Source organism: Ahaetulla prasina, chromosome 4, assembly GCF_028640845.1.
Source record: "Ahaetulla prasina isolate Xishuangbanna chromosome 4, ASM2864084v1, whole genome shotgun sequence".
NCBI classification, from domain to species: Eukaryota; Metazoa; Chordata; class Lepidosauria; order Squamata; family Colubridae; genus Ahaetulla; species Ahaetulla prasina.
Genome location: NC_080542.1, coordinates 16,837,954 through 16,850,557, shown reverse-complemented (window position 1 = coordinate 16,850,557; position 12,604 = coordinate 16,837,954). Strand labels below are relative to the sequence as shown.

Genomic DNA, 12,604 nt, shown 5'->3' with positions numbered 1-12,604 from the left:
AAAGGAAGACATGGTGAAAGATAGGATGCGTCTCTCTTGGCTTTTGATTCAGCGTTGACAATGATATCTGTGCAACTGTCTTTTTGTGGGGGAGGGGACTCCAGTTTGTAGGCCCAGCAGCAAAAGAAGCTAGAGAAGTTATTAAAATATGCAGCTGGACCACAGGAAGCCAATTTGTTCAATTCAAACCTTTATTGTCAATGCACAACATGTGCACAATGAGATTGGATGAGCCTCCCTTAGTGTAGCCCCTCCAAAACACAGAATACACCTCAATAACTCATAAGTGAAAGAAAGAAAAAGCCCTAAATGTATGTGTGTGTGTGTGTGTGTGTGTGTGTGTGTATGTATGTGTGTACATATGTATATGTATATGTATATATGTATATTTATATGTATATGTATATATATGTGTAGGTGTAGTTGTAGGTGTAGGTGTAGGTGTAGGGGCAGGGGCACGTATAGGTGCAGGGGCACAGGCAGGTGTAGATGTAGGTGTATGTGTGCATAACATTACATTCAGGGGTGAAATCCAGCAGGTTCTGACAGGTTCTGGAGAACCGGTAGTGGAAATTTTGAGTAGTTCGGAGAACCAGAAAATATCACCTCTGGCTGGCCTCAAAGTGGGGTGGGAATGGGTGTTTTGTAGTATCCTTCCTCTGCCATGCCCACCAAGCCACACCCACCAAGTCACACCACGCCCACCAAACCACGCCCACAGAACCGGTAGTAAAAAAAAATGAATTTCACCACTGTTACAGACTATGTGCCACATTTGCCCTGTCTCTTCTCTTCTGATCTGATTGATAGTATGGTATTATAACAGAACAAATAAATCTGCAAATAAATCTTTTTCTTCTCCATTCTACAGAAACTGGAGAAACTTCTACAGAAACTGGCCCTTACAAGATGCTCCAAAGAAATCAATCCGTGGTGGAAGACTTTGTCTTGCTGGGCCTCTCCCAGACTAGAGAAATCCAACTTGCCCTCTTTCTCCTGTTTCTTCTCTTTTATTCTCTCATCCTGCCGGGAAACTTTCTTATCATCCTGACCATCCAGAAAGAACCTCAACTGAACTCTCCCATGTACTTCTTCTTAGCCAACCTGGCTTTTCTGGACCTCTGCTACTGCTCCATCACTCCTCCCAAGATGCTGGCTGACTTCTTCTCCAGCCATAAGATTATCTCCTTTAAGGGCTGTGTCCTCCAGATCTTCTTTCTTCATTGGTTAGGAGGCTCTGAGATTATCCTTCTCGTTGGAATGGCCATTGATCGCTATGTGGCCATTTGCCACCCTTTGCGCTACGGCAGCCTCATCAGCAAAGCGGTGTGCTATATTTTGGTCCTGACATCCTGGTGTATAGGATTCATGCATTCTATCATCCAGGTAATTCTTATTCTTCCCCTGCCATTCTGTGGACCCAATGAACTGAACAATTTCTTTTGTGATATTACTCAGATCATCAAGTTGGCTTGCACTGACACTGATACCCTGGAATACATCATGTTCTTCAACAGTGGCTTGGCCACGTTGATGTGTTTCATCCTTCTCCTCATTTCGTATGGGGTCCTTCTGGTTAAAGTGAGAGCGAATTCTGACAAAGGAAAGAGCAAAGCTTTCTCTACATGTATCACCCACATCCTCATCATCTTCATCATGTTTGGCCCGGCCATCTACCTCTATTGCCGACCCTTTCAGGAATTTGCCTTTGATAAGGTGGTGGCTGTTTTCCATACAGTGGTCTTTCCCTTGATGAATCCCATGATCTACACTTTGAGGAACAAGGAGATCAAGCAAGCCATGCTGAAGTTATTGGGCAAAATTAAAGTTCAAAGCAGATGATGACGATATTTCATTGTCAAAGTCATTGGAAAAGTTGTGCCCTACCCATGATGCTACAACATAACCTGCTGAAAGTTTGCAAGCAAGTGGCAGAAAGGCCACTCGGTTGCCTATAACTGTCTGAAGATCAAAGCCAAGACAGAATTAGAGTGAACCAAAGTCCACATCTAACTCAGGAACATCAGTCATAAACAATGCAAAGATCAAGGCACTAAAAGGCAGATAGGAGAAGGGTGAAGGCCTTTGAATTGTAGTGGTTCAAGACGAATATTACGCATCCCATGAACTGCACAAATCATAAACAAAGAAATCCTAGATCGAACCTCACCAAAAATATCAATCGAAGCCAAAATCGCCAAAAAAACTCTATCATACTTTGGCCATATCATGCGAGCTGACTCAAGTCAATAATTCAATCACGATGGGAGTGATCAACAGAAAAACGATTAGGAGTCCCACTATTACCCATTGGCTGGATACTATGAAGGATGACACCGGGATGACCACGGTGGAGCCAAAGGAGACAGAGGGGCATGGAAAGTGTTGATCCATTCAGTGACCGAGAGTTGGACATGGCTGACAATGACAAGAAGCAAGGAGCAAAAATCATTTTTTTTCCCCAGATAAATGTTGACAATTGAATTTCAGCCTGACTAAATGAAATCACATTTCTGTGAATTCCTTCACTTGTCCTTTTTCGGTTCCAGCCTATTGTTTTTTGTTTTGGAAAATCTGACTTCTTCACTCTATTCGCTGAATGCGCCCATCTCTGGCATTAACCCTCATTCTTGAGGATTCGGAATGTCCACAAGCATCAGCTTCCTCTATTTTTGGTTCAAAGAAAAACTAGCAACTTTTTTTTAAAAAAAGTCTTATAAGGACATTTTTTGGATTTCTTGAGATTCAGTTGCACTCTGGTTAAATGTACTGGAATGAGGTTTCAAATCCAGTCTTACATAGTGTAAGCCGTCCTGAGTCTTCGGAGAAGGGCGGGATATAAATGCAAAAAAAAAAAAAAAAGTCAAGTTATCTCAGGATAGATGGTCCTTCATGTATTTATATGGCTTTATATAGTACTAGCACTAGCAATAGTGCTTAGACTTATACACCGCTTCACAGTGCTTTATAGCCCACTCTAAGCGGTTTACAGAGTTGGCATATTGCCCCCAAAAATCTGGGTCTTCATATCCTATCTAATTAAACTGCTGACACCTTCGTTTATATTTTCCAAATCACAAAACTCAACCAAATTTCTATGAAGTCGAAAGGTTGCAAAAGCTTTCTTTTTAAATGAAAAAATTGATTTTAAAAAGAAATAAAAGTTCAAGTGTTAAAGAAAAGTCTACAAAATCTCAGTTGTTGCACACTTATTTAAAAGTGAACTAGTGATGTAGTCTTGGTAAGCACAAACTGCTTCTCTCTGTGTCTGTCTGTCTCTGTCTCCGTCTCTCTCTCTCTCTCTCTCCCTCACTCACTCACACACACACACACACACACACACACACAAAGTCAGGGATGGTGTAATGTATCTTTAAGAGTTGTGGAGGGAAAACTGAGCGGGAAAAAGCACGTTGCTGATTGGATGAAGCCTCTGGCTAAACTGTATATAAAGAGAGGGTTTTCCCAGCCCGAGCTGCTGGGTTCACCATATAGTAAAGAGCTGTTGTCACTATCCTGGTCTCCTGCCTCGTTATTGCCCGAATCTAACACTGGCGACGAAGGTGGGATTTCGAGGCTAAGAGCGCCAGGAAAAAAGCTGAAGTCACCAGGAAGACGCGAACCCAGCAAACAAGGGGCGGAAAGCAGCGATGTCCAGCTACACACCGCCAGCACCATTCAACCCAGCTAAGGAAAAATGGGGGTCATACATGGCTCGTTTCGAGTGTTTCCTCGAGGCGAACGAACTTCAAGGAGTCTCAGACAACAGGAAGCGAGCGTATTTCCTGAGCCACTGTGGTCCAGAGGTTTTCGACACCGCAGAATCGTTGGCGGAGCCAACGCCGGTACAATTGGTGCCGTGGCAGACTCTACAGACCGTATTGAAAGCCCATTATGCACCAACGCCGTCCAAGTATGTACAACGGTGCGAATTCAGGGAGCGTAGGCAGCAAGAGGGCGAGTCCATCAGCGTATACATGGCAGCCCTGAGGAAAGCCACGAGCCATTGCGAGTTCCGAGACTTGGAAGAGGCATTGCTGGAGCAACTCATTCGTGGGGTCAGGGACATCCGTTTGCGACGGCGGCTACTGTCCAAAAGCAACTTGACGCTGGCAAACGCCTTGGATGAAGCCAGGGCTAATGAGATGTCCACCCAAGCGGCGGAAACCCTACAAAAGCAGGTCGCACCAATGGCTAGTGCGAAATCAACCCCGGTCCACAATGAAGAGGTCCAGGCCGAGTCGGACGGTGAGGAGGAGGAAGGAGTCTTCCACACCGGGAGGCCGGAGAAAGAAGACCGGGGTGACTGCGCGAGTTGTGGAGGGCAACACCAACGACAACAATGCAAATTTAAGGACGCGACGTGTCGGCGGTGCGAAAGGAAGGGGCACATAGCACAGGTCTGTCGAGCACCCCAACCTTCCCGCCAAAAATTCAAACCGACCAACCAGAGCGCGGGAACGGTGAAGCGGCCCGTGATTGGTCAATTCAAAAAAGGTGCGAAGTTGAATCAGACTGTCGTGAGAGTGGGTCACGCAGCAACACGCCTAGAGAAAAAAATCTTTACGAAAACAAAGATTGAGGGGGTGCCGTGCCGATTGGAGGTGGACACCGGCTCAGCGATCACGATCATGTCCTGGGACACTCTCGTGAAAGCCGTACCCGCCATCGCAAAGCGCAAGCTGAAACCACAGAAATTAAAGGTACAAGACTACCAAGGGAATCGCATCCCTGTTCGAGGGGTAACGTCCGTCCACGTCGAGTATGGACAATACAAGAAAACTCTGCCCATCACCATAGTCGATGGGACCCTGCCAAGCTTGTTGGGACTGGACTGGTTCCGAGCATTGGGCATGGGAGTGACTGGAATCTTCAGAAACGAAGTCAACCTCAAAGACGCACTCATGAAAGAATTTGGGGACGTTGTCAGAGACTGCCTGGGCAAGTACACGGGGACCCCTATTTCTTTTAACTTAGACCCACAAGTTGCCCCTATCCGTCTAAAGGCTAGGAGGGTCCCGTTCGCCCTAAAGCCCAGGATTGACCGGGAACTGGACAAGCTAGTAAACCAGGGAATTCTAGTGCCAGTTGACCATGCTAAGTGGGAGACCCCTATAGTCACCCCAGTCAAACCGGACGGGTCGGTCCGGATTTGCGCTGACTATAAGGCAACGCTTAACAAAGCGTTGCAAAAGAGTGCTTACCCCGTCCCGGTGGTACAGCACTTACTGCACTCAATGGGGCAAGGGCAAGTTTTTGCCAAGCTAGACTTGGCCCAAGCCTATCAACAGCTGCCTGTAGATAGCAGCACAGCCGAAGCGCAGACAATTGTGACTCACAGAGGGGCTTTTAAGTGTACCCGGTTACAGTTTGGGGTTAGTGTGGCTCCAGGGTTATTTCAGAACCTAATGGAGCGGCTATTGCAGGGACTACCAGGGGTGGTACCATACTTTGACGATGTACTGGTATCCGCTGAGAATCTAGAGGAATTAGGGGTAAGGCTGCGAAAAGTTTTGGGCATTTTCCGGTCTGCTGGTCTCACAGTTAAACTGAACAAATGCCAGATCGGGGTTGAATCTGTGGAATTCCTAGGCTACCGGATAGACAAGAAAGGGATTCACCCCACTGAAAGCAAGGTACGGGCCATCAGGAAGGCCCCGGTTCCAAAGAACAAAACGGAGTTGCAGGCATTCTTAGGTCTGGTCAATTTCTACGCGGTATTTCTAAGAAATAAGGCAACAGTAGCCGAGCCGCTTCATAAACTACTAGCAAAGACGGCTGCATGGTCTTGGGGAAAGGCGGAAGCTAGGGCATTCGAAGGGGTAAAGAATCTCCTATCGAGTGATAGCCTCCTTATCCAATACAATGGCACGCTGCCATTAGTGTTAAGCTGCGATGCATCTCCCTATGGGGTGGGGGCTGTGCTCAGCCACAGGTTGCCAAATGGCACAGAAGCCCCTATTGCATACTACTCCCGAACCATGTCATCAGTTGAAAGGAATTATAGCCAGCTTGATAAGGAAGCCTTGGCTATAGTCTCCGGAGTAAAGAAATTCCATGAATACGTATTTGGTCGTGATTTCGAAATCATCACGGACCATAGACCTTTGCTAGGCCTGTTGGCAGGTGACTGCCCAACGCCCGTGGCACTTTCGCCCAGACTGACCAGATGGACTATCTTTCTAGCGGCGTATTCTTACAAACTACTACACCGGCCAGGGAAGGAATTAGGGCATGCAGACGCCCTGAGCAGATGCCCGTTACCAGAAACTATCGAAGACCCCACTCCGGGGACACCAGTTCTGCTAATTGACTCTTTGGACTCTGGCCCAGTCACATCCAAAGAGGTGGCTCGGGCTTCGTACAAGGACATTACAATAAGGACTGTAATTGGTTGGGTACAAAGAGGTTGGCCCGCTGCGCGGGCGGCGTTTTAAAGAATTTGTAAAAACGTGGGGAACTCTCAGCTCAAGGGGTGCCTGCTATGGGGGATCGAGTGGTGATCCCGGAGAAATTGAGGGAAAAGGTATTGGAGCTCCTTCACGAAGGCCACCCAGGGATCGTGAGAATGAAGGGTCTAGCGAGAAGCTATGTGTGGTGGCCCTTAATGGACACGGAAATTGCTGAAAGGGTAGGGAAATGCCAGGCCTGCCAGGAGTCCAGACCGCTACTAGCGGCCCCGATTCGGGAATGGGAGAGACCCCAGGGCCCTTGGTCTAGGATCCATATCGATTTTGCCGGCCCCTTCCACGGCCAAACCTTTCTGGTAGTAGTCGATGCCTACTCCAAATGGCTGGAAATCATTCTCATGAGATCCATGACAGCCGAGGCCGTGATTTCCGTCCTACGGCACCTATTTGTAACCCACGGGTTACCCGACACTTTAGTCTCCGATAACGGCCCGCAATTCACGGCAACCCAGTTTGAGGGGTACTTGGCAGAGGAGGGCATCTGACATGTCCTCTCGGCGCCTTTACACCCTGCGACAAACGGCCTTGCAGAACGTTTCGTTCGGAGCGCAAAGGAAGCATTGTCCAGAATCAGGCCAGGCGATTGGCAAACAAAAATCGATACATTCCTAGCAGTCCAACACAGAACCCCCTGTGTAACAACTGGCCGCAGCCCAGCAGAGCTATTAATGGGTCGGAAGCTTAGGTGCCCACTAGACCGTTTAAACCCAAACTACACACCAGACGGTTACAAAGGGGCACACGGTAAAACAAGAGGGATGGCAGTAGGCGACCTAGTGTGGGCACACAACTACAGCGAGGCCCGACCTGGTTAGCAGGAAAATCCTAGAGATAACAGGACCAAAATCATATCTAGTAGAGATAGAGGATGGCCGGGTATGGAAGCGCCACATAGACCAAATAAGGAAACGCATAACGGTAAATCAGAATCAGGCGAAACAGGCCCTGACTATCCAATGTTTGAATCCACAGCTGACTCAAACCCGGGCAAACGCGGGACTTATCTGAGTTCCAGGAGGTCCAGCGGCGCCAACCGGTTCCTCCTGAAAACAGCAGGGACGACTCTGCAAATAATCCAGGGCCGGATGGCCTAGAGGAGGAGCTGAGAGGAACAAACAGTCCCTCCGGTCAGCTCGACTCACTCCCAGAAAATGAATTGCGCAGGTCCGAAAGAGTCAGGAGACGCCCAGTCTACTTGCGTGATTACGTTGAAAAATAAGATGTTAATTCTATGTAAATATTGGTAAAGTGTTCTCTGGGAGGGAAGGAGTGTAATGTATCTTTAAGAGTTGTGGAGGGAAAACTGAGCGGGAAAAAGCACGTTGCTGATTGGATGAAGCCTCTGGCTAAACTGTATATAAAGAGAGGGTTTTCCCAGCCCGAGCTGCTGGGTTCACCATATAGTAAAGAGCTGTTGTCACTATCCTGGTCTCCTGCCTCGTTATTGCCCGAATCTAACAGATGGGCTTCAAAAATGTTAGCAAGAAGTTCTCTGCCCGGTTGCTGGGTGGGCGTGGCCATGGTGGGCGTGGCCTAGTCGGCCTCCTGCACCACAGCAGGGGGGGCTTTTTTGCCCTCCACGAGCTCCAGAGGCTTTCCACGAGGCCGGAAACAGGCCTGAACTTCCCAAACTTCCAGTAAGCCCATTTTTCGCCCGCTCCAAAGCTCCGTGCATGCCCTGCACTTACCTGCATCCAAAATGGGCCGAATGGGGACTCCTGGACTGGTGGGGTGGAGTGGGCGGGGACAGCCAGGGGTGGGATTTGGGGTTTCTCTGAACTATATAGAATCTTAGCTAGAGGTTCTCCCGAACCTTTGCGAACCCCCAGCAGCTCACCCCTGCATAGAGTGAATTATTAAATCATTATAAATTTTAAAGATAGTAATGTCATGTATTATGTATGTAGTGACTGATAAGGAGCGTTATTTACAATCCCTTTGCATCTTGACTTTGCAAACAAGTGAACTTCAGAGGATTTATTTTTATGTTATTTGTATCCTACCTTTATTATTTTTTACAAATAACTCAAGGGCGTGAACATATCCAACACTTCTTTCCCTTCCTATTTTTCCCACAGCAACAGCACTGTGAGGTCAGCCTTTTAAAATTATAGATTAAAGAAAGACTTAAAAAAATATCTGTGTTCTGCCTGATTCTTCTATCAGCATTCAGGTCTGCTAAATCACTAAGCCAAAAGCGCATACAGGCTCAAAAGTATACACAGCCACACATAGAAATTATGAAAATTTTATCAATTAGCATCCCTTTTAGTACACTTTGTTAATCCCACTTTATAATGCCTTGGTAAGACCACAGTTGGCATACTGGGTCCTGTTTTGGTTGCCATGATACAAAAAAGATGTTGGAGACTCTAGAAAGAGTGCAGAGAAGAGCAACAAAGATGATTAGGGTACTGAAGTCTAAAAGCTATGTAAAACTGTTGCTGGAATTGGGTATGTCTGATTTAATGAAAAGAAGGACTAAGGGGTGAAATGATAGCAATGTCCCAATATCTCAGGGGCTGCCACAAAGAAGGGAGGGTCTTCTTCGGTCTGACCCAAGCGTAGTACACAAAATTATCCGCTACAACGTCCTACCTGTCAACGACTACTTCAGCTTCAATCGTGGTAATATACGAGCACATAATAGATGCAAACTTAAGGTAAACCGCTCCAAACTCGATTGCAGAAAATATGACTTCAGCAACAGAGTGGTCAATGCCTGGAATGCACTACCTGACTCTGTGGTTTCATCCCCAAACCCCCATAACTTTAACCTTACACTGTCTACTGTTGACCTCACCCAGTGGTGGGATTCAGCCAGTTCGCACCAGTTCTGGAGAACCGATTGTTAACTTTCTGAGCAGTCTGACAAACTGCTTGTTGGAAGAAATCACTAGGGCAGAGAACTGGTTGTTAAATTACTTGAATCCCACCACTGACCTCACCCCATTCCTAAGAGGTCTATAAGGGGCATTCATAAGCGCACCAATGTGCCTACCATCCCTGTCCTACTGTCCCCATTTATTGTATCCATTTCCTGTATTAATTATCATGTTTATACTTATATCTATTATCTTATATATGCTTGACAAATAAATAAAATAATAAAAATAACCTACTCTTCAAAGCACCTGAAAGCAAGACAAAAAACAATGGATGGAAACTAATCAAGGAGAGAAGCAATCTAGAACTAAGGAGAAATTTCATGACAGAACAATTAATCCAGGGGTAGTCAACTTTTTTATACCTACCGCCCACTTTTGTATCTCTGCTAGTAGTAAAATTTTCTAACCGCCCACCGGTTCCACAGTAATGCGCCGTGTATCGTCGTCTGCGCATGCCTCTCACGCATTGTGGATAGGGTTTGGGTTTGAGATTGAACAACTATTTGTCTGAAATGGTACAGGGTTTCCTACCTAAACAGGGGGTTGGACTAGAAGACTTCCAAGGTCCCTTCCAACTCTATTATTCTGTTAATGATTTTTACCACTGGGAGGAAAAAAAAAAAGATTATGATTTCCAATCAAAGGTGTGCATCTACTGCAGAGATTTTAGAACGTGCATTCGTGACAGCCACAAATGGATGCTGACTCCTGCGATAGCTTTTAAGCAAGATCAAAAGTACAGATATATCTTTGATAAGGTGGGAGAGGTACTTTTGTGGTTTAACCGCGGCAATCCTTTCTTTCTTCTAATTATAGATGTGCGTGAGAGGCACTAGAGGGCAGCAAAAGGCAGACGGAGGAAAAAAACATTCTGAAGATTGTAAATAAAACTCTCAGACTTGTGGGTTTTCCTTCTGTGGGATTTTAGATATGATTTAAAAAATGCCTCAGTGTCCATATTTGTAGTGAATCCATAGGTGGGCAGTGCAAAACTATTCAGTTAACTTCTTGCTTGCTTGTGCCTTTGTGTATTGTCTGATTTCAGCCAGTGTAGCTTCTACATAGTATAGGGATTATCCTCTATACCAGGGGTGTCCAAACTTGGCCCCTTGAAGAGTGGTGGACTTCAACTCCCAGAATTCCCCAGCCAGCATGAGCTATAAATATGAGCAAGTTGCTGGCTGGGGAATTCTGGGAGTTGAAGTCCACCACTCTTCAAAGGGCCAAGTTTGGACATCCCTCTATACTATTCATGTTGTCTTATATTTTTGTTATGGACTGCACCAGTAGAGGCTAAACCAATTTCGCTGTGTACGTGATGTACAATGACAATAAAGGCTATTATTATTCCAAACCAGGTTTTGTTAAATAGGAGCTCAACTAATCACAGGTTCCTCAAAAACATGAGGAAGAATGGCAGTAGTAATTAGCACAGAGAATCAGCTCCTGTGCTTACTTCCTTCACTCCTATCCTACACTTACATATAGGAAGCTGACATTATTAACACAAATGCTGGCCTAGAAACCAGGAGACTGTGAGTTCTAGTCCCACTTTAGGCGTGAAAGCTGTCTGGGTGGCTTTGGGCCTACCACCAGGAGACTGTGACTTCTAGTTCCACTTTAGGCATGAAAACTGGCTGGATGCTTTGGCCCAATCAATCAGGAGACTGAGAGTTCTGGTCCTACTTTAGGCGTGAAAGCTGGCTGGGTGGCTTTGGGCCTACCACCAGGAGACTGAGAGTTGTAGTTCCACTTTAAAAACTGGCTGGGTGGCTTTGGTCCTGTACAATACCTGTACAATTAGCACAGGGGCCCCCCAAGGCTGTGTGCTCTCCCCACTTCTCTTCTCTCTGTATACCAATGACTGCATCTCCAATGATCCATTTGTTAAGCTACTGAAGTTCGCAGATGACACAACAGTGATTGGTCTCATTCGAGACAATGACGAATCCGCATATAGACGAGAGGTCGAACGACTAGCCTTGTGGTGCAACCAAAACAATCTGGAACTGAACACACTCAAAACCGTAGAAATGGTGGTAGACTTTAGGAAAAACCCTTCCATACTTCCACCTCTCACAATACTTGACAACACAGTATCAACAGTAGAAACCTTCAAATTTCTGGGTTCTATCATATCGCAAGATCTCAAATGGACAGCTAACATCAAAAACATCATTAAAAAAGGACAACAAAGAATGTTCTTTCTGCGCCAACTCAGTAAGCTCAAACTGCCCAAGGAGCTGCTGATCCAATTCTACAGAGGAATTATTGAGTCTGTCATTTGCACCTCTATAACTGTCTGGTTCGGTTCTGCAACCCAACAAGAAAACACAGACTTCAGAGGATAATTAGAACTGCAGAAAAAATAATTGCTACCAACTTGCCTTCCATTGAGGACCTGTATACTGCACGAATCAAGAAGAGGGCCGTGAAAATATTTGCAGATCCCTCGCATCCTGGACATAAACTGTTTCAACTCCTACCCTCAAAACGACGCTATAGAGCACTGCACACCAGAACAACTAGACACAAGAACAGTTTTTTCCCGAAGGCCATCACTCTGCTAAACAAATAATTCCCTCAACACTGTCAGACTATTTACTGAATCTGCACTACTATTAATCGTTTCATAGCTCCCATCACCAATCTCCTTCCACTTATGACTGTATGACTATAACTTGTTGCTGGCAATCCTTATGATTTATATTGATATATTGATCATCAATTGTGTTGTAAATGTTGTACCTTGATGAACGTATCTTTTCTTTTATGTACACTGAGAGCATATGCACCAAGACAAATTCCTTGTGTGTCCAATCACACTTGGCCAATAAAATTCTATTCTATTCTTCAGCCAAAACAACCTCACAGGGATGACGTTGCTGGTAAAAAAAAAAAAAAAAGGAGGTGGAGGAAGGAATATCATGTATGTTCATTGCCTTGGGTTATTTATGAAAAATAATGAAGGCATGGTTTTTTTTAAAAATCTAATTTAAATCTAAAGTGTCTAGTAGAAGCCACAAGGTCACACGTGTCATCATGCAAATGACACAGATTATGGAATGTTTGTTGGCCAATTACATACTTTGCATGATTTCCCTAATGGCTTCTTATCTCTCTTGAAATCTCTTCTTCCTCCTTCTACCACACCCTGCAGGCACCCATGTAAATGTAGCTCCACCAAGTTGCACAGGCCAGGGGCCCTATCTTAGCAAGGTGCCTGCCTTCCTGTATACCAGTGGT

The 12,604-nt window shown here is 45.6% G+C and overlaps 1 protein-coding gene across 1 annotated transcript; it reads left to right on the top strand.

The window, feature by feature from the left end:
- Positions 1 to 909: 909 nt before the first annotated feature.
- Positions 910 to 1,842, top strand: LOC131198028 (olfactory receptor 4N2-like). The gene has a single exon (XM_058182538.1). The coding sequence runs from the start codon at positions 910 to 912 to the stop codon at positions 1,840 to 1,842; it is 933 nt and encodes a 310-aa protein (XP_058038521.1).
- The last annotated feature ends 10,762 nt before the right edge of the window (positions 1,843 to 12,604 follow it).